The 25453-nt window shown below is 42.8% G+C and overlaps 1 protein-coding gene across 4 annotated transcripts in view; it reads right to left on the reverse strand.

The window, feature by feature from the left end:
* CACNA2D1 (calcium voltage-gated channel auxiliary subunit alpha2delta 1) overlaps positions 1-25453 on the reverse strand; it is a 1186557-nt gene that overhangs the window by 621546 nt on the left and 539558 nt on the right. For all 4 annotated transcript variants that reach the window (XM_075345217.1, XM_075345220.1, XM_075345219.1 and 1 more), the window contains exon 5: positions 15035-15079. In XM_075345217.1, coding sequence (XP_075201332.1) covers positions 15035-15079 — 45 coding nt within the window. The remainder of the gene's footprint in view (positions 1-15034; positions 15080-25453) is intronic.

Genomic DNA, 25453 nt, shown 5'->3' on the forward strand with positions numbered 1-25453 from the left:
ACAGCTTACCTGCGTCCCGCCGGCAATGCTGAAGGAAGGAGGTGGGCGGGATGTTTATGTCCCGCTCATCTCCGCCCCTCCGCTTCTATTGGGCAGCCGCTGTGTGACACCACAGTGATGCCGAACAACCCACCCACTTCGGGAAGTGGATGTTCGCCGCCCACAGCGACGTCGCTCAGCAGGTAACTACGTGTGACAGGAGTTTAACGACTTTGTGCGACACGGGTAGTGATTTTCCCGTAACGCACAAATGACGGGGGCGTGTACGATCGCTCATGTGATCGCACGATAGATCATATCGTGTGACGCCCGCATAAGAGTTCACAGCCTCCAGGTGTCCCAACAACTTGGAACTCCAGGAAACTTAAAAGCTACAGTAAAGGCTTCATTACGTTTTCCTGGCTCCACAGCTACCGGATTGTCGAACTTCTTTGTCGCCATGTCCTGTAATCCGATAGTCAGGTCACCAGAGTTCAAACCCCACTTCTCTCAGTCAACTCTGTTGAACCCACTGCTGGATTTCTGGACTGCTGGATGTTTGGATATGGCCGCACAGTGATCTGGCAATCCAGCAGCGGGATCAACTGAGTTCACTGATGGGCAGTGGGGGAGCTCCAGATTGTGAACACCAGTAACCTGACTGCTGGATTGCTGGGCTGCTGTGTACTGCATTCCGGCATTCTGGCAATCCGCGAGAGGGTTTACTTGTGGTCACACTTGGTAATGTGGAAACCTTGCTGACTGACGTTACTGCTTTCAACAGCCAGGTCCCCCACTGCCCTCAGTGTGTCACAGGAGCTGCAGTGATTTGTTAAATTTTTCATCACTGCAGCTTTTGCATGATTGCCTGGGATTAGTGATGGACGAACCCCCCAGATGTTTGAGATCAGGAACCTCGCCTGAATTTTTTGTAAAGTCTGTGTTTGGAGTCGGAGCTTGGACTTTACAGTTTACAGTTATGGGATGGGGAGGAGGGGCTATAAAATAAAGAATATAGTTAATAATAATATTATATGTCATTATACTTACAGGTCCCGCAACGCATCCTGCAGACAATGTCTCCCGGCCACTTCTGCTTCCAGGTCCAATCATAAACTTCTGGCGGTATTCATTGCACTGCTCGTCACTCGTCAGTCTTTGGCTGATTTTGGCCGTGTTCACGGTCACATCAGGGTTCACCCGAGTCCATGGCTCCACAGTACTTTTGATTATCAGCGCAGATAAAGCAGACGGCTATGGGCTGCTACCCCCTTCTGTCTGGCTTTACCTTGCCTGTCAATCAAAATAAAGGTAGGCTCATTATTTTTTTTTATTTATTTCAAAAATAATAAAAAAAAAATGTGTGGGCTCCCATCATATTTTAATCGCCAGTCAGGTAAAACCAGGTAGCTGGGGGCTGGGATTCTCAGTGTGGTAAGGCCCAAGCGTTCTGGGCCCCCCACGCTAAAAAACACAGCTGCAGCCGCCCCTGGTAATGGCGCATTGTTTCCAGGCGCTTTACCCAGCTCATCCAGTGGCCCTTATGGAGGTGGCATGCTGGGTAATAATGTGGTTAGGGCCAAATTTGTATTCTCAGCTGGTACTAAGCCCAAAATTCATGGTGTAACGCAAAATTAGACCACAATGAATTTCTAGTAATCAGCAGAAAAAAAAACACACATAGAATTTTTTTTATCACAAATAAAATTTAAAAACATTTAGAGACTTCATCTTTATTATAAAAAAAATCCTTAGTCCGACATAGTCCACAGGGAGAGCAATGTCAGCTCTGCATCATCACTCTGTGCAGACAAGTGTTTCTACAGAGCGAGAAGCAGGCTGATAGTGAGGATATAATTCCACTTGCATCTGACTCCTTCAAGTCTCGCATCATTATCACCCGGCACGGTGCACACTCTCCTGACAGGAGCGTGTTGTGATCCGGTAACCGTGGAAGATTACAAAAAAATCCCATTAGTAGAAAAACACCAAGAAAAACAAGAGTAGTTGGAACCTGAGATGACCGCAATTCCCTAACTATCAGACCACACTAGAAGTAGCTGTGGAACCTTCCTAAACATCTAGACGCCACATCACAGCCGGAGAAACTAGCTACACCTCACAGGTAGAAATGAGAAAATCTTACTTGCCTCAGAAAAGTCCCCAAAGGAATAGCCAGCCCCGACACAAAGATTACGGTGATGTAGGAAAACACGATACACAGATAGGAAAAATAGATTTATCAAAGGCGAGGCCCGACTACCTAGATACAAAGGAAAGAAAAGAAAACTGATTGTGGTCACTACAACACCCTGCAGAAAAATGACAATCTCCTGATAGTAAAAATGGCCCTGGAGGTCAAACGACCTCACGCCCACTATATCAGGTACTCTTGTAAATAATGGGAGAACAAAACACCAAAAAGAACACAAAAATACAAAAGTGCAAATAATCAAGTTCGAGAGGGAGAATCTCTCTTTTCTTGCAGAAGAGCTAGCAAAAGGGGAACCCCCATGCTCACCAAACTAGAAAAGCAAATCTTAACCTGCAAGAAAACAGATTTCAAACAAAAAGAAAAACAAACACCCTAAGGTGTAAACCAGGAAGGAAAGCAAAAGCTTGCAAACTTATCTGCAGAAGTCTTCAACAGGAAAACAGGGAAAGACAAAACTCCAAGCCAGGTTCAGAGACTGAGAAAAATTCAACTATCACCAGCACCAGCAAGGCAAAAAGTTCTCTCCTACATACACTAGGTTTGTCTTGAATAGGACTTCCTTAATTCCCAATTAACACCAACCCGTCTGAGTCACAGACTCAGATTCAGCTTCACTACCATTCCTGGCCACCAGAGGGAGCTCCAAAACAGCAGCCATACAGACGACATTCACAACAGAAATGCCTCAACTGCATGGAAACACATGCAGCCGACCCACTCCTGCAGGAGAGTGTGCGCTGTGGCGGGTGATACTGATGTAAGACTCGCACAGTGACAGACAAAATTTCAAATGAGTCCACAGTTCATGGACTTGGGTGAACCCTGACGTCACCATGAACACAGCCGAAAACAGCTGAAGACTGCCAAGTGACAAGCAGTGCAGTGAATACCGCCGGAAGTTAATGATCGGACCCGGAAGCAGAAGCGGCCGGGAGACAGAGTCTGCAGGACACGTCACAGGACCAGTAAGTATAATCTTTATGTTTTTTACTAATGTGCTTTTTTTTACAGCCCCTGGACCCAAACTAGACGCAAACTGTAACACGAGTTTCCCAGTAAAACTCGTGTTCAGGACCGTATGCACGAACACTATGTGTTCAGTACGGACCCCGAACTTTACAGTTCAGGTTCGCCCATCACTACCTGGGATGTCTTATGCATTTCGAACCCCTGTAGTGGTTCTTAATCATATCTATGATTAAGAACCACTACAGGGGTTCGAAATGCATAAGCACAGATTTTAAAAATGTTTGGGATGTCCTACCAACATGCTTGTTCGCTTTTAAGATATAAAAAAAAAATTGTGTTTTTATTTATGAGACGTGATTCTGGAATAACTATTTTATCTGCCACTGGAATTGTGCTTCCTTGAACACTAAGCCGATGTCCTTGCACCGTCTATTGATACAGGATCCGGATAAAGAAATCTTCTGTGGGTGAGCTGAAATTTTCTATTTTTGTGAATTTCACACTAGTTGTCCCATTTGCAGGCTGTATTTCTAATTCTCAGTTTTGTCTACCTAGTGAGTAGTGACTGACTTCTCGGGTGTCCCCATACACAGTACAAAGTGAAATATGGAGTCCTGTTCTTCTTTGCCTTTATAGCACACATACAGAAGAAGCAGCTGTAAGTCCACCTCATTTGCATACAAATTGGATAAGGCACTGCGCAAGAATGGAAGCAAGGATTAGTAATCTGAATTACAGTGTCCTAAGGGGTACTTCTCACATAGCGAGATCGCTAGCGAGATCGCTGCTGAGTCACAGGTTTTGTGAGGTACCACTGACCTCATCAGCGATCTCGCTGTGTGTGACACTAAGCAGCGACCTGGCCCCTGCTGTGAAATCGCTGATCGTTACACACTGTTCTGGTTCATTTTTTGCTCGTTGGTCTCCCGCTGTGCAGCACACATCGACGTGTTTGATGGCGGGAGACCAACAAGCACAGACTCTGTGTAAGCAGCGTACGCTGGTAACCAGGGTAAATATCGGGTAACTAAGCAAAGCACTTTTCTTAGTAACCCGATGTGTACCCTGGCTACGTGTGCAGGGAGCCAGCGCTAAGCAGTGCACGCTGGTAACCAGGTTAAGTATCGGTTAACCAAGCAAAGCGCTTTGCTTAGTTACCCGATATTTACCCTGGTTACCAAGCGCAGCATCGTTACACGAGTCGCTGGTGGCTCGTGGCTGGTCGCTGGTCGCTAGTGAGATCTGCCTAATTGACAGCTCACTAGCGACCATGTAGTGACGCACCAGCGAACCTGACCAGGTTATATCGTGGTCGGAATCGCTGGTACGTCGTTTACTGAGACGGTCCCCTAAAGGCTGCTTTACACGCAGCGACATCGCTAGTGATGTCGCTCGTGAAAGCACCCGCCCCCGTCGTTTGTGCATCACGGGCAAATTGCTGCCCGTGGCGCACAATATCGCTAGTACCCGTCACACATACTTACCTTCCTAGCAACGTCGCTGTGGGTGGCGAACAGCCTCTTTTCTAAGGGGGCGGTTCGTGCGGCGTCACAGCGATGTCACACGGCAGGCGTCCAATAGAAGCGGAGGGGCGGAGAGCAGCCTCATGAAAGTCATGCCCACCTCGTTGCCGGAGGACGCACGTACGGTGTTGTTCGTCGTTCCTGGGGTGTCACACGTAGCGATGTGTGCTGCCTCAAGAACGTCAAACAACCTGCGTCCAGCACCAGCACCAACATTTCGGAAATGAACGACGTGTCAACGATCAACGATGAGTTGAGTATTTTTGATCGTTAGTGGTCACTCGTACGTGTCACACGCAATGATGTCGCTAACGAGGCCTGATGTGTGTCACGAATTCCGTGACCCCAACGACATCTCGTTAACGATGTTGTTGCGTGTAAACCCCCTTAACAGATGTGTTTGGTTTATGGTACAAAAAGTTGATGACAAATAGCTTGTAAACCTGTGAATAACATTTAAAGGATAGTTAAAGGTGGATAAATAAATAAACTGTTGTTACTTTTATTTGTAGCTATTGGTAGTACATTTTAAATTAAAACTATGTAAATAAAATATGTATGGATTCTGTAAACACCCATAGCCTCTAGATGCTCATTAGAACTTTCTGAATTCGTTTGATGTTGATAATATAAATTAGGTCACAAAAATTTGGATTTATCATTTATAAAACCACAACATATTATCATTAATAGTGTGTTATAAAATAGTTTTTCATCTAAGACAGAATTATGGCAAACAAATGAACATCAAGAATTTGCCGAAGCGCAGTATAAAGCATGACTATAAAATGAAGATGATACCAAAAATAGTAAATTTATTAGTAAAACTGATTTAATTCGAAGGACACAGTTTTGTCCCTTAGTTGGATTTTAGGAGAAGATTAAAAGTGTTGTCCAATGTTAGAACAATCCCTTCTGATTCCACGTTTTCCCACAGGTAAAACAAAAAAAACCCTTTACTCACCTCTGTAGCCGGTGTGGTTCCAGCAGTGCCAGGGTTCATGTTCCCACGGATCACATGACATTGTGATGTGACACAAACCCAGCATCCAATCAGCGTTAGCTTCTGTCTCCCTGCCTTCAGACACAGGAGTAAACAACAGGAAGCACTCACTTCAAGTTGATTAACTCATCTGTCTGAAGGCGGGGAGACAAAGGCTGAAGCTGATTAGACAAGGGGCTCGCATGACGTTGCAACATCATGTGAGCTATGGGAACACAAGTCCCGGCATGGCTGGAACAGCACCAGCTGCGGAAGGGAGTATACCATTTTTCATCTTAACGGGGGAAAAGATGTGGATTCAGAAGGATGTGTCCTAACAGTGGACAACCCCTTAAAACAAAATAATGAGTTTTACTTTAAAAATAAACAAAGATAGACAGACAGAAAGATGCACTTTAGAATGAAGTATTTTTTTCAAGAAAATTATTGCAATTATACGTTTTACCATACACATGATTATTTCCTTTGTGTTTATTGGAACAACATGAAAAAAAAAGATAAATTGGACATCATTTCAAACAAAACTCCCCAAATGGGCCAAAAATGTTTTCACCTTCAACTTAATATTTATTTACAAACCCTTTGGAATAATTAACTGCACTCAATCGGTTACGATAACCATCAACAAGCTTCTTACACCTCTCAACTGGAATTTTAGACCACTCTTCTTTTGCAAACTACTTTCATATTTGAAGGGTGCCATCTCCCAACAGCAGTTTTAACCCCTTAACGACCACGGGCCGTAAAATTAAGTCCTAGCGGTCATAATGTTACTGCCCGCGGTCTGCTGGCGGCAGCATGCCGCGATCGGCAAACATCTCAGCTGATTTTCACAGCTGAGATGTGTGCCTGCTAGGCACGAGCAAAATCGTTATCTGCTCGTGTTGTTTAACCCTTTAAATGGCGCTGTCAATATGTGACAGCGCCATTATAAGCGCAATCGCGGTAAACTTTTACTTACCGCCCGATACCGGAAGTCATGTGATGCGATCACGTGACTTCCGTTAGTTGTCATGGTAGCACAGGGTCATGTGATGACTCCTGTACTACACATGAATTGCTTTCACTTTCGCTGTGCCAGCGACACAGCAAAAGAGACAGAGAGCGTATCTGCTGTTTACAGCTGTATAGCTGTGATCAGCAGATAGTGCAGAGTGATCGGAATGCTGATCGCAATAGCCCCCTAGGGGGACTAGTAAAATAAAAAAAAAAAAGTTAAAAAAAAGTTTTAAAAACTTAAAAAAAACCCAAAAGTTCAAATCACCCCCCATTTGCCCCATTGAAAATTAAAGGGTTAAAAAAATAAAAAATAGACACACATTTGGTATCGCCGCGTTCAGAAACGCCCGATCTATCAAAATATAAAATCAATTAATCTGATCAGTATACGGCGTAGCGGCAAAAAAATTCCAAACGCCAAAATGACGTTTTTTTGTCGCCACAACTTTTGCGCAAAATGCTATAAGAGGCGATCAAAACATAGCATCTGCGCAAAAATGGTACCGTTAAAAAAGTCAGCTCGAGACACAAAAAATAAGCCATCACTGAGCCATAGATACCGAAAAATGAGAACACTACGGGTCACGGAATATGGCGTAAAACGTGCGCCACTTTTTCGGTCAAACTTCCGTTTTTTTAACCCCTTATATAAAAGTAAACCTATACATGTTTGGTGTCTACGAACTCTGACCTGAGTGCATAACACGCACTCATCAGTTTTACCATATAGTGAACACAGTGAATAAAATATCTCAAAAACAATAGTGCTATCGCACTTTTTTTCCAATTTTTCTGCATTTGGAATTTTTTTGCCGTTTTCCAGTACACTATATGGTAAAACTTATGGTTTAATTTAAAAGTACAGCTCGTTACGCAAAAAATGAGCCCTCACATGACCATATTGACTGAAAAATAAAAAAGTTACGTCTCTCAGAAAAAGAAGGGCAAAAAAAAAAAACGGAAAGAGAAAAATCGGCCGGTCGTGAAGGGGTTAAGATATCTTTACAGGTGTACAGTGTGATTTAGATTTAGACTCATTGCTGGTCACTTCAGAACTCTCTCGCTGTCATGGGTGTGTCACGTTTGAGAGTCCTGTAGTGTACAACTGTAGAGAATCAAAACATTTGGCTATACAAGCTGCCCACTGACTTTCCCTTTTTCCCCTGCTTGGGGTTAATCCCTTTCTCTTTAGGACCCTTTGGATTTTCAGCTGTTAATCATCTGCACTTCCATTTGTGTCTTTAAATACGCTCATTTTCACTTGCTCTCTGCTGGTGATAGGTCTAAAAAACCTTTAAAGGTCTTGAGTGCAAGCAGTTGGCCTATATTAAACTGGAGAAACTTTTATCGCTGTTACAGTTCCTCTCCCTGAGTCATGTGAAAATGAGTTATTTGTTTACTTTCCCCTCTGTGTATTCCCTGTGTGTTCTTTAGTGCTTAGTAGGGTTGACTTAGCGCTCATCCCATGCATTTCCTACCTAGGTCCTATTTCAGGGTCAACTAGGGATAGGTATCCTGCTCGGTGTTTAGGTGCGGATCCTATCTAGGGTGGTGAGGAAAGCCAGGGACCAGCAGTAGGTTTGGTCAGGTGTCACCATCTCCACCATCCCTAGACAAAGGGTTTCCCTTCCCTTTCTCTAGGCACTTCCTCGTACCTCAGAACTTTTTTTCCATCCATTGAAGTCTTGAAGTATGCTTGGGTCATATTCCTGCTTTAAGACTCATGAATAGGACAAAAACTAAGCTTTATGACAAATATGCACTACATTCCCACCCAAATCCTTTGATAATCTTCAGATTCATGATGCCTTGCACTCAGTGAAAACAGCAGTAGAATGCTGTGCTTTACCAAAAAGCTCTATCTTGGTCTCATCAGTCCACAAGATGCTTTCCCAGAAGGATTTTAGTTTACTCTTAGGCTATGTGCGCACGTTGCGTCGGTGTACCTGCAGTTTATTCTGCACGTTTTCCTTCCCTTGGTTTTTGACCAAATGGCTTCTGACCATTTTTTAGCGCTAAAAACGCATGCGTTTTTGTAGCGTTTTTATTGCGTTTTTAGCGCTTTTTACATGCGTTTTTCTTCTTAAAAACGCATATGCGTTTGTCATGTCATTGAACTCAAAAATAAAGTTAAATGATTCAAATACAAAAATGTCTGCCTTTCCTGTCTTGCTTATGTTAATTTGTTATGATGTCACTTCCTGACGCAATGATAACTCTAAAATCATCAAGATTGAACATGAAAACACTTCATATGTTGCAAATTTAAATTATACAAACACAGATTTTGATGTCACAAATAAAATAATTTATTTTCAAAGCTTTATTTACGTCATAAAGCCATTTTTATGCACATTTAAACATATGTGCAACATATAATTGATATTTATGAAAAATACATAATTTTTTATAAACATAAACATAACATTATATCATTATGACATTATGGTTCTGAAAATAATTGCCTGCTGAAATATCCTTGTGGTGGTTGTTGGGAATGCAAATTAACATTTAATGGGGGTTGGATATTCATTTGACTAGATTGTGGTTTTTGAGTTTGAATGCCTGGATGCAAATATTGTTGGGGCACATTTTGATTATATGTATTTGTATTTAGAGAATAAGGTTTTTGTATGTAGATTGGGTTATGGGCAATAGTAGCTGTATTCTTTTGGGCTGGTGGGTTTTTGACGTCATCAAAAAATTGTTCAATTTTAGAAATAATTGCGCCAGAGGAAGGGAAACTACCCTCTTCCTCATAGCAAGTCAGCATCCCACATATGGCTGTCATGCATGTATTTATTTTCTTCTCATCTTTAATTTTACGGATTCTACCTGCTATACTAATGCCAAAATGATCAATGTCATCTTCTTTGGCACTAGTATTCAATAATTTTAAGGTTTCGTTACAAATAACCTCCTCCTCTAATTGGATATTTTTGGTGTTTTTTTTTTTGTTTTTTGGCTTAATATATTTTGTGGGACCTGAGGTAATTATTGTAGGTATAGGTGGTGATTTATCTTGAACAGTACCACTTTCTATATCCCCTTCATGTTCAGATGAAAATTGATCTATATTGGCTGATGGCCCTTCCTGGTGTGGTTGAAGAAGGCTCTCTTGCCCCTCTTCATCATCAACAGGTGTTTGTACTGCTACATTTCCTGAAGTTCTGTTGAGGTGAAAGAAAAAATAAAAAACAAATAAATACAATGTAATTTATTGTGATGATAACATTATTGTCATAAAACAATTTTAACATACTGTTACATGAATACTTACTCTCTAGTTTTCCGACTTGTGCAGAGAAATGACAGCTCATCATAATAGATGAAATTTGGTTTTTTAGGGGAACTGCCACTTTTCATGCCCTCATTCCTTATCTTGTGAAATCTGTCCTTAACTGAACGCCACCTTTTCCGCACATCAAGCTCTATTTTAATTGTGCAATGAAATAAAAAAACACAAAACTTATATTAATTTTAATAAGTATAGTAACAGTATAAAAACAACTAATTTAAACAAGAAATATACCAATTTTATGTTGTAAGGCTGCATCAGCCTCATGCCATTGTGGGAACAGTTCAGCACAGATTGTTCCCCAACAGTCCATCCTCTTGTTTTTTTGCATATAGTCAGGGCATGTGGGATCCCAAAGGCATGGCATGGATTCAACCTGTAACATAATTTTACAAATTAGTAAAGAAGTGATTCCTAAATTTCTAAGATTATAAAGCTTGCCATTATCATTATAACATTTTTTAAGCAAAATATTGAAAAAAAAATCAGGTACTTACCATAGCAATTAATTTTGCAACATCGATCTTCATTCGCTGGAACCAAGCCATTATAAATTTCAGTAGATCAAAGTTTATCTATTATGAGAAATCACAATAGTAGCAGGCACTGAAACATACTCAGCTCTGTATTTATAGTACAAAGGAAGTGATGTAGGTAATGACGTTTGTGCCTGGTTTCTTTGCCTACTGCACCTGCGTTTTTGGTTTGTAAAACGCTGGTAAAAAGCATGTAAAACGCACATTAAACGCAAATTATTCACTTCAACATGCGTTTTGCCATTTCTCATTGACTCCAATGTTAAGGAAACGCTGCAGAAATGGCAAAAACAACTGACATGCTGCTTCTTTTTCAGCATGGTTTTTGACCACAAATATGCAAATTAAACGCTGCTGAAAAAAAAGCAAAGTGCAGACAGGATTTCTGCTTTTACCATAGACTTTGCTGGAAAACAAAAACGCATGCCTTTTTGCCCAAAAACGCTGCTGCCAAAAACGCTGCAGAAACGCGGTAAAAAACGCAACGTGCGAACATAGCCTTAGGGTATGTGCGCACGTTGCTTTTTACCTGCTTTTTTGCTGCTTTTTCTTCTGCGCTGTTTAATGCCAAAATGGATGTGTTCTTCTATTCAAGCAAAGTCTATGGGAATTTGGGTTTCTTGTTCACACTATGTTGTTCAAAATGCTGCCTTTTTGTGGCAGAACTTTGGTCAAAAACTCAGCTTTTCAAAGAAGCAACATGTCAATTGTTTTTGCCATTTGGGTTTTGCACTGCAAAGCTGAGTTTTTGACCAAAGTTCTGCCACAAAAAGGCAGCATTTTGAACAACATAGTGTGAACAAGAAACCCAAATTCCCATAGACTTTGCTTGAATAGAAGAACACATCCATTTTGGCATTAAACAGCGCAGAAGAAAAAGCAGCAAAAAAGCAGGTAAAAAGCAGGTAAAAAGCAACGTGCGCACATACCCTTATTATGTCTCTGTATCAACACTGAGGTACTTCTAGGCCTCCTACCACAGAAATTAATTAATTCAAATGACAATGGATAATTCACTTTAACACTGATGCACCCTAAGCCAGCAGTACAACTTAAATTTCTTTTGAACTTGTTTGGGCCTGTTTATTCACCATCTGGACTATCCTGGGTTGCAAACTGTCAGCAATTTTTCTCTGCCATCGACATCCCGTGAGATTAGCTAAAGTTCCAAGGGTTGTAAACTTCTTGTTTATGTTGCGCACTGTTGACAAAAAAGCATCAAGATCTCTGGAAATGATCTTGGAACCTTGAGATTGTTTATAGTTTTCAACATTTTTGGTTCTTAAGTCCTCACACGGTTCTCTACTCTTTTTTTCTGTTCTCCATGCTTAGTGTGGCACCGACCTGGGCCGCCATCAGGGCATTACAACTATGACTAGTGTACGGGGCCTGGTGAAGAAGAGCCGAGCCTGAGGTAATTACTTGGCTTTATTAAACCCTAGGCCGGCCAGGCCACCCTCATCACTGGGCCCAGTCACAGACACAGCGGAGACGCCTGGCAGTGTTGCTTTCTACTATATATAAACATTTTGCATGCGATGGGGTGGAGTATACAAATAAGCCATGTGCTGGACTGGAGACCTGGTCAGTGGAGCAGAGGGAGGAAGGGGGGCTTGCGCAGGGGAGATGTGCGTTGCAGGGTGCACCCGGTGAGCACACAGGGGGGCCCAGACATGCTGGCAACCAAGGCCCCTCCTTTTCATTCTTCTAATCATCAATCTATTCAGTAGGTCTATCAGCTGTGTATCCACCAGACTTTTGCACAACACAACTGATGGTCCCAACCCTATTTATAAGGCAAGAAATCCCACTTATTAAACCTCACAGGGTACACCTGTGAAGTGAAAACCATTTCCGGTGACTACCTTTAGAAGCTCATCAAGAGAATGCCAAGAGTGTGCAAAGCAGTAATCAAAGCAAAAGGTGGCTAATTTGAAGAACCTAGAATATAAGACATATTCTCAGTTGTTTCACACTTTTTTGTTAAGTATTTCATTCCACATGTTTTCATTCATAGTTTTGATGCCTTCAATGTGAATCTACAATTTTCAGAGTCATGAAAATAAAGAAAACTCTTTGAATGAGAAGGTGTGTTCAAACATTTGGTCTGTACTGTATATGGGTATTCAGGTCATAGAAGTTGAATAAAATGATACTTTGACATCTGCGATCTGCTGCCTTACCCAAGAGAAGTCCACATTTTTCTTAACATGTCAATGAGGTATTAAGATCTGCCTAAGAATCTGCCTCCAGAGCCTATGTTAGGCCTGAAACACACATCCGTGAAAAAACACGCACATGTGTTACGTCTGTTTTTCGGGTCCGTGTCCCGTTTTTGTGTCAGTTTTTATGGTCCATGTGGCATCTGTGTGAACTGCGTATGCTAGCTGTGTGTGCGTGTGGAATGGCCGTGTGTGCGTGTGGAATGGCCGTGTGTGCGTGTGAAACTTAACTGACGTGTGTGTGTGTTGTTCATGTGAAATGTCCATGTGTGATGTAAAATGTAGTTGCTACATGTCGGCTGACAGCAGAACTTCACTCGACTTCATTGTCATCCCGCGGCTCTGTCTGTGTCACGCACTGATTACCGGTCACCCGTGCAGGACTTACCAGCGACCGCTAATCCCCTGAGTGCCTGAAGTGAGCAGCGCGTTTAGCGCTGCCGTCACTCAGGCTACCCGTGGCTAGCTGGATCCTCCACCCGAGACCGCAACTCACCTGTGACTTCATCGCTGTCACTCGGGTGACTTGCTGTCACAGGTGGAGGATCCAGTGGTGGCCGCGAGTAACCTGAGTGACAGCTCAGCTGATCGCGCAGCTCACCTCAGTTGCTGCGTGGAGGTGACACGAGCGGCGGTGTTCTTCTGCCGCTCTTGTTACCTTCATGTAGCAGAGCTGGAAGCGACACGGGACATCCATGGATTACGCCGGACATGGATGGGTATTTGGGGCATAATAAATTGGTGAACGCGGGTTTTTTGTAGTGTTTATTATTTCAAATAAAGGATTTTTTCACTGTGTGTGTTTATTTACTGTAACTTACAGATGAATCATTGGGGGTGTCCCATAGACACCTGCAATGATAAATCTAGGACTTATTGGCAGCTATGGGCTGCCAATATCTCCTTATTACCCCGATTGCGAACACACCAGGGCAAATCGGGAAGAGCTGGATAGAGTTCCAGAACTGTCGCATCTATTGTATGCGCCAATTCCGGCCGGCTGCTGGCTGATATTGTTAGGCTGGGGGGCTCCCCATAACGTGGAGCTCCCCATCCTGACAATACCAGCCTTCAGCCGTGTGACTTTACCCTGACTGGTATCAAAATGGGGGGACCGCACGTCGGTTTTTTTTTTAAGTATTTTTTTTTTTTTACTGCACAGTATAGACCCGCCCACTGGCGGCTGTGATTGGTTGCAGTGAGACAGCTGTCACTCAGCGTGGGGGTGTGACTCACTGCAACCAATCATAGGCGCCGGTTGGCAGGGAAAGCAGGGAATACGAGATTGAATAATGAGCGGCCAGCTTTTTCAAAATAGTAAAAGCCGCCAGAGTTATTGAATAGTCGTGCAGCGCCGCCCCGGTGATCGGGGAATGGTGAGTATGAGAGAGGGGGAGACTGACTAACAGACTGTGAGAGAGGGACAGAAAGACAGAGAGACCGACCGACGGACTGAGGGAGATTGACCAACATAGACAGAGAAAGAAAGAATGACCGACATCGCTACAAAAAAGCACAAAACGTACACGGAGCATACAGAGATGCATCCGTGTCAGGTTATTGTGCGAACATACCCATTGACTTACATGGGGTCCGTGTGTGCGTGTTCCGTGCTGAAAACAGACATGCTTCCGTGCAAAACGGAAACACATACGGATCACGGACACGGACACACAGACCTTATGGAATCATGCACGTGTGACCTCAATGATAGATTAACATTGGTGCATGTTTGTCCGTGTCTCCGGTATATACGGAAATGGGACAAACACGCACGTGTTTAACGGATGTGTGTTTCAGGCCTTAAATGGGCGTGGGTATTACCAGGGTGAGACATGTAAAGCTTTCATTCAATATAAGCTCTGGGGGGACACTCTTGGGGAGATTTATATTTTGACCATAGATCTTAAAAGCTTATTTACATGTTAAGAAAAATGTGCATTTCCTTTAAAACTGCTTCTAAAATATAACGTTTAATGCAACAGAGGGAAATTATTAGCGACTAACAAAAAATAGGGGTTTTCGTCTTTTTTCTAGACAATTAAAAGGCTACTGATTTTAATTACTCATGTAAGTCTTTGAAAACAGCCTCAAAAGAATTTTCCAACATGGCACAAATCAATAAAGATTTTTAAAGTGCTGTAAAAAAATACAAAAGTTACAGATAACTCCTTTAAATATAATAGTATTAATAGATTTTCATGTAACTTGCAAAATAAAATAGTAGCTAAAGAATTTTATTTCACACATCTGTGACAACCAAGGTAAAAAAGAAGAAATAATTACTTACTTCCATTTGATCCTCCTTGGCATTGTAGTAAACAATCTCGTTAAGCTGTAAGAAACATAAAAAAAGTTTTAGTTTAACACCTGTACCTTGTATGCAGTTGTACTAGCCTATAGAACCATAAGAAGACAATACATATCAAAAGATTAAACTGCAAATAACTGGAGATAAAACCTCGCCTTTATTAATACATCTAAAATAAAATACACAGACAATGTCAGTGTAGAGATCACTAAAGTATAGAAAATGGGATGGGAAAACACCTGGACAAAATTATAAAAATTCAATGTCTGGCACAAGATAGTAAATGATATATTATACACACACACACACACACACACACACACAAACACACACACATACATACACTTTTCGCCTCTACCTATACTTATAAGGCTGTGTTCGCACACTGCATTTTTTACTGCATTTTTGGTGAATTTTTGAGATCACAAAGATGCACCTAAATGCATGCATTTCTTCTCCCAGCAAAGTCTATGAGATTTCTATTTTGCTGTCTACACAGTGTATCTTTTTTGTTGGCTGCATCTTGGCTGCGTTTTTGAAGATGCAGCATGTCAATTATTTTTGTGTTTTTGCCAGCGTTTTTGAGCCCTTCCAGTTAATAGATTTTACTTAAAAAAACGCTTTGGGAAAAATGAGGTAAAAAACAGTAAAAACATGGCAAAAACGTTTTTGATGCGTTTTTGCCGTGAGTGCTTTTTTTTAGGGCCAAAAACGCTGCATCTTTATGGATAAAAAAAGATGGAGCGTGTGAACATAGCCTAAGGCAGTAATACCATACTGTATATTTTGGATCTACCATAAATGCTTAATATGGCAATCCCATTTTAGGCTGTGTGCACATGATGGATTTATGCTACGTTTTTGACGCTGCTTATTTTCATTGTGTCAAAAACATGTTACAGTTCCAGCAAAATGGAGCGGATTTATAGAAATCCCACGCCCACTGTGCTTTTATTTTTTTACTCAGCATTTTTTACATGTCAATTTCTCTAAATTTTCTCTAGATTCTTTTTGCAGATTTTTAGAATTGCATTAGATGCAGATAATCTGAATGTAAAAACAGAAACGCATCAAAACTGAATGTAATCTACATGACTATCAATAAAATGTTGTCAAAACCAAATACCAGGTAGCATAAAGCACAAAGCAGATTTTTTTTAAAACATGACCTATCAATAAGAGACAATGCAGCATAAAAAATAAAAACGCATGTAAAAAAAATTGCAAAGAATCTACTTTACATAGTAGGTGCAGAAGTACTGTAGAAAATATGGAAAAAATAAAAACAACTCACTAAATACTCATTGTGGGAACACAGCCTCAATGTCTTAGACAGTGTAGCACTAAAATGCTTCTGTCATCTGGTTGTCACATAGGGTAACATATAAAGGAATACCGCTAGCATATGTCTATAAATAATGTATATGTGTATTAAATATAATTTACTCCCTGAACCTAGCCTGAAAAAAAGTCTTAGAATGATTTTACAGGATGTTTGGAGTATGTGTGAAATATAGGCCCTATTCCAAAAATAATCCCTAGTTACAGTCAGGGCTGGTGTTAGGGGACGTCAAACTGTACAATTTCTTAGGGTCCCCACTCTATTAGAGACCCCAACATTTGTATTCCAAGGTTAAGGCCCTGTGCGCACTAGAAAAAGGATTTTTCTCAAGAAATTTCTTGAAAGTCTGAAAGATTAGCGCACTTGCACTCAAAAAACGCACAATAACGAACCGAAAAACGCATGCGTTTTTACCGCGTTTTTGTGCGGTTTTGAGGCATTTTTGATGCGTTTTTTCCGCAGGTTGGTTCCTGCGTTTTTTTACCATTATCTATGGCAAAAAACACAGGTACCTGCAGAAAAGAAGTGACTTGCTCATTCTTTTTCTCAAGAAATTCTGCAGAAAGAATGTTCTTGAAAAAAAAACGCAGTGTGTGCACACACAGCTATTTTTTTTCCATAGGTTTTGCTGGGGAAAGTCTGCAGAAAACTTACAACCATTTTTTCAAGAAATTTCTGCAGCAAAAACAAAAACGCGGGTAAAAACGCAGTGTGGGAACAGAGCTTAAGATTGTTTAACGACCTTTGGTGATTTCAGCCATAGGTGTCTAAATTGCAGGAGTCTAGAAGAACTGAACAGGAGTCAGGCTGGTATGCAGGACTGGCATTAGAGATGATACAAGAAGCAGAAACCGTGCAGGAATAGAGCTGCTTCCTCCACAAACCGCACGGTAAAACCTCAGTTTCCCTCACTGAACTCCTCTTCTCCTTATCATATGAAACTGCTATTGAATAAACCACTCCATCAATTGTAATATTAATATGGGGCATGAACTACGCATAGGTTTCTCCATTTTAAGGGCGAGTGAATAGTTTGGTCAGTGAAATGACTATTACATCTAGTGCAATTACACCTTGGACTGTACATAGAAATAATAGGAAAGAAAAAAAACACACATGATGTCACAGCAAATAACCAGAGAGCAAAATCTCTCTAATGAAAAAAGTATACAATACGGAATAATTCAATGGAAATATACCTGGTTGTCACTGAGGTTACCTTTAAGAAATAGGCTATCTATAATCTGATTTCTTCTCTACTTGTTCCCTGGTTTTTAATTTGAAACTCAATTTTAGTAGAAAAGGTTGGAAGAATTCTGTATGAGAGAGGACACAGCATGAGGAATTGTATTTACTCTAAAGCCAATGGATCAGCAGCTTCATTCTATTCTTTTATTAGCTACAGATACCTTTCTGACTATAACCAAGTCTTAAGGGTATGTGCGCACGTTGCTTTTTACCTGCTTTTTACCTGCTTTTTTGCTGCTTTTTCTTCTGCGCTGTTTAATGCCAAAATGGATGTGTTCTTCTATTCAAGCAAAGTCTATGGGAATTTGGGTTTCTTGTTCACACTATGTTGTTCAAAATGCTGCCTTTTTGTGGCAGAACTTTGGTCAAAAACTCAGCTTTGCAGTGCAAAACCCAAATGGCAAAAACAATTGACATGTTGCTTCTTTGAAAAGCTGAGTTTTTGACCAAAGTTCTGCCTCAAAAAGGCAGCATTTTGAACAACATAGTGTGAACAAGAAACACAAATTCCCATAGACTTTGCTTGAATGGAAGAACACATCCATTTTGGCATTAAACAGCGCAGAAGAAAAAGCAGCAAAAAAGCAGGTAAAAAGCAGGTAAAAAGCAACGTGCGCACATACCCTAAGCCTGATGGGGACACAATGCAGCTACATGTTTAACCATATGCTTAAAATAAATTTATATATATATATATATATATATATATATATATATATATATTCTACGCATCGGGTATTCTAGAATTTACGTATTGTGTAGTTCATGTATGATTTTTGTTATATATATAGAGAGAGATGTTGTTGTGTGTAGTTACCAATTGTTTGTGTAGGGCGCTGTACATGTTCTGGGTGTTGTCTGGGTGTGGCGGGGGGTGAGAGCGGTGTTGTATGTGTGTTGCGTGTGTTGCGTTGTTTGTGGAGCGCTGTGTGTCTGTAGCGTTGTGTGTGTGTGTGTTGCACATTTTGTGTGGGTGTGGTGTGTTTTGGGGGGAGGTATGTTTTGTGCAATGTGTGTGTTGTGTGGTATGTGCGTATATTTATGTATGCCGCGGTGTTTGTGTGTTGGGTGTTGTGTGTGTGCGGCGTTGACTGTGTGTGTGGGTGTCTGTGTACGGCGGTGTTTGTGGTTCACAGTGTGTGTGTGGTGTGTTGTGTGTGTGTTGGGGGGAGGTGTGCACCTCCCATCGTGCTCCATCCCCCATGCTGCGCACCCCCCATCGTGCCCCATCCCCCATGCTGCGCACCCCCCATCGTGCTCCATCCCCCATGCTGCCCACTCCCCATCGTGCTCCATCCCCTATGCTGCGCATTCCCCATCATGCTCCATCCTCCATGCTGCGCACTCCCCATCGTGCTCCATCCCCCATGCTGCGCACCCCCCATCGTGCTCCATCCCCTATGCTGCGCACCCCCCATCGTGCTCCATCCCCCATGCTGCGCACTCCCCATCGTGCTCCATCCCCCATGCTGCGCACTCCCCATCGTGCTACATCCCCCATGCTGCGTACTCCCCATCGTGCTACATCCCCCATGCTGCGCATTCCCCATCGTGCTACATCCCCGATGCTGCGTACCCCCCATCGTGCTCCATCCCCCATGCTGCGCACTCCCCATCGTGCTCCATCCTCCATGCTGCGCACTCCCCATCGTGCTCCATCCCCCATGCTGCGCACCCCCCATCGTGCTCCATCCCCCATGCTGCGCAACCCCCATCGTGCTCCATCCCCCATGCTGCGCACTCCCCATCATGCTACATCCCCCATGCTGCGCACCCCCATCATGCTCCATCCTCCATGCTGCGCACCCCCATCATGCTCCATCCCCCATGCTGCACACTCCCCATCGTGCTCCATCCCCCATGCTGTGCACTCCCCATCGTGCTCCATCTCCCATGCTGCCCACCCCCCATCGTGCTCCATCCCCCATGCTGCGCACCCCCCATCGTGCTTCATCCCCCATGCTGCGCACTCCCCATCGTGCTCCATCCCCCATGCTGTGCACTCCCCATCGTGCTCCATCTCCCTTGCTGCCCACCCCCCATCGTGCTCCATCCCCCATGCTGCGCACCCCCCATCGTGCTTCATCCCCCATGCTGCGCACTCCCCATCGTGCTCCATCCCCCATGCTGCGCACCCCCCATCGTGCTACATCCCCCATGCTGCACACCCCATCGTGCTCCATCCCCCATGCTATAATAGTTCTCCTATTATACTCAGAGAGGAGTATAATAGGAGGACTATAATAGGAGGAGTAGTCCTGGGGGAGAGGAGTATAATGCCGTCTCCCTGCACATGTGTACCGGGAGCCGGTGTACGCTGGTAACTATGATACACATCGGGTAACTAAGGGACCTTAGTTACCCAATGTGTATAATGGTTACCAGCGTTCAGTGGCTCCGTCACGATCCCAGCATCGCAAGGTTATGATCGTGACGGAGCCGGTATACACTGGTAACTATGATACACATCGGGTAACTAAGGGACCTTAGTTACCCGATGTGTATAATGCTTACCAGCGTTCACCGGCTCCGTCACGATCCCAGCAGCGCAAGGTTATGTCTGGCGCTGCTGGGATCCTGACGGAGCCGGTGTACACTGGTAACTATGATACACATCGGGTAACTAAGGGACCTTAGCTACCCGATGTGTATAATGGTTACCAGCGTTCACCGGCTCCGTCACGATCAGAGCATCGCAAGGTTATGTCTGGCGCTGCTGGGATCGTGACGGAGCCGGTGTACGCTGGTAACTATGATACACATCGGGTAACTAAGGGACCTTAGTTACCCGATGTGTATAATGGTTACCAGCGTTCGCCGGCTCCGTCAAGATCCCAGCATCGCAAGGTTATGTCTGGCGATGCGTGCGGAGGGCCGGGGCGAGCGGCCAATCCATGCGGAGGGCGGGGCCAGGCCGAGGCGAGCGACCAATCCGTGGGGGGGGCGGAGGCGAGGCGAGGCGAGCGGCCAATCCGTGCGGGGGGGCGGGGCCATGGCGAGCCCAGCGGCCAATAAGCTTTGTGTCACCGTAAGGACACAATTTTGGAGCAAGACAGACAGACAGACAGACAGACAGACAGAATAAGGCAATTATATATATATATATATATATATATACATATACACACGCACTGTATATATAATTTACCCCTATTATTTTTTTTTGAGGATTGCTACATAAAAAAAAATGACTCTGCTAGTAAAACAAATTAAAGTGAAACCAATTTTTGGTAAAAAGAAAAACAAATGCAGCCATTATGCTTATCACCTTGGGTAGATATAGCATTAGATGCCGAAATGATAAGGAGCTACTAAAACAACAACCAACCATAATGACGATACAATAAGATACTAATTCAAGGTTTACAACCAGCATGAACACACAATGCACAAAAATGCACCAAAAACATGAAAAGAAAATCTTCATGTTGTAAGTAAAAGAAATGTAATAACAATTATGACAGCTACTTTAAAAGGGATGCACCAAAACTAACATTGATTTTAATCATAAATGCTTAATTTTCGGGGAAAAATGTAATAGCTTTTTAATATACATTAAAGGGAACCTGTCACCAGATTTGGCGACTATAAGCTGCGGCCACCATCAGTGGGCTCTTATATACAGCATTCTAACATACTGTATATAACAGCCCAGGCCACTGTGTAGAACATAAAAATCACTTTATAATACTCACCTAAGGGGGGGTGCAGTGCAGACTGGTTGGATGGGTGTCTCCGTTCTCCGTTTAGTGACAGGTTCACTGTAATCAAAAAGTTCCTAGCATTCACTCTCTGACATATGTAACTGCTTTATTTTATTATTTTCACCCACTTCTGTTTTGATGACATTTTGTTTGAGAATCCCCAGTGCTTGCTGGTTGGTATACTCAAAAGGGACATCATCCGGGGGCAGAAGTTGTGGGAACTGGAGCACCTTCTGTCCCTACCCTGAAACAAAGCATTATTTGTGATGTCCAATTCAGGGGCTGGGCTAGTTGCTGCCCTACTGCATCAGTGGTCAGTTCTGATAACTTCTCAGGACGAGCTCCATTTGACATTTCTTTTTCAATGCACAGTGACACAGCACTCCATCACTGGCTCTGATGAGAAACAGCAAGCCAGCCAGAGAGCATATTGTCAGTGCTCATTGTCAGGAAAAAATACAGTGAGCAGGGAGAGCAGAGACCAGCCCCATCAGTGAAAGTGAGGTTCGCGCATACATCAGGAATTGACAACCTGCAGTAAAGCAAGCATTAGCCCAGCCTCGGAAACAGATGTGACTGGGGACAGAGGTTGCTCCAATGATTACAACCTTGGCCCCCTGATGACGTCACATTTGAATTTCCCAACATGCACTAGGGGATTTTCAAATTAAATACACTACTCACAAAAACATAGGGATATTTGGCTTTTGCATGAAATTTCAGGAGGTCCCTAAAATGCACTCTACCTTTTCAGGTGAACTTAATGTGATATTCTCTAAAATTTTGAATGCACATGTCCAACTGGTCAATGTTGCAGTACTGTTTGCGCAACTAGCTGTTCACTAATGAGTAGCTTAATGGCAAAAGTTACAACAGGAGTGTGATCCATGAATCTTCCAATAAATTTAAGAGATCAATTAGAAATGGTATTCATGCTGTTCACATTTTTACATCATGAAACCAAGATGACAGTTAACAATTGATCAACAGTTACCTCACCATTGCGAGGCTTCAAGCAGGATATTCTCTGGCTGAAGTGGCCACTCAGTTTAGAGTCAAAGAAAGACATAGAAGTGGCCATCTTTTGGCCACATCACACACTGATGACAGCTTCATTATGAGCAATGCTCTTCGGACATGAATGATGAATGCCACACAAAATTAACCCCTTAATGACCAGAAACGTACCGGTACGCTCCTGGTCATGTCGGGGGAATCCTTGTCAGCTGCTATGGTGAGCTGGAGGGGATCTGCTGACATGTCATCTGATTTACATCAGCTTTGTCTGTGTGCTAGATGACCTGCAAGGGACCCTCACAACACCAATAGGCACAAGCATCATCATGTTGCTGAATGTGAGATCAGTGGCCCTCAGCGCTGCTCACTGATGAAAATCGATTTAAGCTTGACAGAAATTATGTCCACAAACATTGTTGGAGACACCAATGAGAGTGCTATGCAGAAGCCACTACTGTCACCAAACGAGCCTTTGATGGTGGTGATGTTACGTGGTAGCAGGTGAGTCTAGTCCATACAGAACCACCCTACACTTTGTGAATGGTCCAGTGACAAGCCCCTACTACTTAATTAACATTATTAATCCAGTCATTGTTCCTTTCCATGAAAAACAGATGCCTAATTTTATCTTCATGGACGACAATGCTCCAACTCGTCGAGGTAGGGAACAACTGCTGGAGACAAATGGAGTGGAGTGCACTTTGTCAGATCTTAATCTCATAGAAAGCCAATGGGATTAGCCGAGTCACTCTGTAGAGGTGACTCAAAAATCTGTACCCAAGAACCTCAAAAAGAGTGAGCTGTTATGTATAAGCAAACAATAACTAAACTTCTGAACAGCATGAGATGTCATTGACAAGCTGTAATTGATGCTTGACAAGTTATTGAGACATTGACATTTTTGGCGAGTATACCCACCACTGCTGTTGGCTTTTGTTTAAATAAATTGTTTGAAATGCAGAAATAAACATTGCAAGCTTCTACTTAATCCCTTCACGACAAAGGATGTTTTGCTGTGTCTGTCCCTTAAATAAGAGCTCATGCTCTGATCTGATCAGCAGACGTGCAGCTAAATAATAACTCCTGTTCCCTCGCTGTTCCCCACCACCATTGGCAGCTCCATGACATGATAACGGGGTGCCAGTGAGCTTCCATGACAGTGTGGTGTCAGATAATCAACCTTGTCGCTCTCATGACTCACTTCCTCTGAATGCTGACACAGTGCTGGCATTCACAGGAGAGCAGAATTTCTGCTGTTCAGAGGGTTGCTGATGCATCTCTCTGATCAGCAGAAGGGAGCAGACAAAGCAGTCATAAATTCCCCCAAGGGGACTAACTAGTAGAATTAATAAAAAATGGGAAAAAAAAGTTTTTAAAAAATATTAAAATATAACTTCAAAGTTCGAATCACCCACTTTTTGCTAATAGTCCAGATTGGTTTTGTCTTGGAAATCCAAGGATACCAAGATCCCATGTAGGAAAATAGTAGCAGAAGGAAGAGTACACTACCACCATACAGCAGAGAAGCACAATTTCACCAGTGCAGGAAGAACCACCATCATTGTTAATGTTATGATAAAAGTTCTTCAGAGCTCTAATAAAATGGTAAAAGCTCCCTGTCCTGTCTCTGGTTAAATTATTCTCTGCTGCACCATCCCTACCTCAACATTCCCAGGAACCAGTGCTAGTTGGCGGGGCGAGAGAAAAACCCTCTGGCACTGTGCATCATCACCTAACTCCTGGGGACCTCCAGCAGCGCCCGGCCATACCAAAGCTGAAAATCTCAACTGGTGTCACAAACTCTTTATTTATTTATTTCATTTTCTTTCTCCCTTTTTAACCCTTTAGTGGCAGAGCTAATTTTCACCTTAATGACCAGACCAAATTTTGCAATTTTGACCAGTGGCACTTTATGAGGTTATAACTCTGGAATGCTTCAACGGATCCCAGTGATACTGAGGTCTCTTTTACACGGCCGTGAAAATCACGCACGTTTTTCACGGACGTGTTCGAGGTGCGTTTTGCCCTCTGTGAGACATGTTTATGGGCTACGTGTGTTCTCCATGTGTTATCCGTGATAACACACGGAGAACGGGAACTTTCGACTCACCTGTCCCTGGCGTCGCTGTCCGTGGTGCTGATCTTTGGTGTCCGGTCCTGCCGACTCCCCGCTGCTGCTCCTTCCGGCCGCAGTGAAGTGAATATTCAATTAGCATAATGAGCGGTGGTCGGAAGCAAGTGACAGCAGCGGCAGAGACAGGAGGGCAGGAGAAGGTGAGTAAATTTTTGTTTTTTTTTCTCACAGACACATGTCTTCTCTCCGCTGCGTGTCACATGGAACACATCTGTTGTGGTCCGTTTGCATTCCGTGTGACACCCAGACATGTCAGTGTGAGAAACACACTGACACACGTAAGCACAGAGCGGACACACGTTCCATGCGTAAATACTTACACGTGTCCAAAACCATAGGAATACCTAGGTGTGCGTGTGTACGTGTCTCCGGTACATGAAAAAACTGCCAAACACGTATCGGAGGCATGGACGTGTGAAAGAGGCCTGAGACTGTTTTTTCGTTACATATTTGACTTCATGTTAGTACCAAATTTTGGACAATTTTTTTTGCGTTTATTTATGAAAAAAATGAATTTTGGCAAAAATTGTAAAAATGTAGCAATTTTAAACTTTTGAATGTTAATACCGTTAAACCAGAGAGTTCTGTGACATAAAATAGTTAATAGATAACATTTCCCACATGTCTTCTTTACATCAGCGCAATTTTGGAAACATTTTTTTTTGTTAGGAAGTTAGAAGAGTTCAAAGTTCATATCAGCGATTTCTCATTTTTACATTAAAATTTACAAAAACTTTTTTTTAGGGACCAAATCCCATATGAAGTGACTTTGAGAGGCCTAGGTGACATAAAATACCCAAAAGTGGCACCATTCTAAAAACTGCACCCCACAAGGTACTCAAAACCACATCTAAGAAGTTTATTAACCCTTAAAAGGCTTCGAAAGGAACTAAAGCAATGTGGAATGAAAAAAAGCGAAAAATAAAATTTTACCTAAAAATGTTGCTCTACCC

The sequence above is a fragment of the Anomaloglossus baeobatrachus genome, chromosome 4 (assembly GCF_048569485.1).
Source record: "Anomaloglossus baeobatrachus isolate aAnoBae1 chromosome 4, aAnoBae1.hap1, whole genome shotgun sequence".
Taxonomy (NCBI): Eukaryota; Metazoa; Chordata; class Amphibia; order Anura; family Aromobatidae; genus Anomaloglossus; species Anomaloglossus baeobatrachus.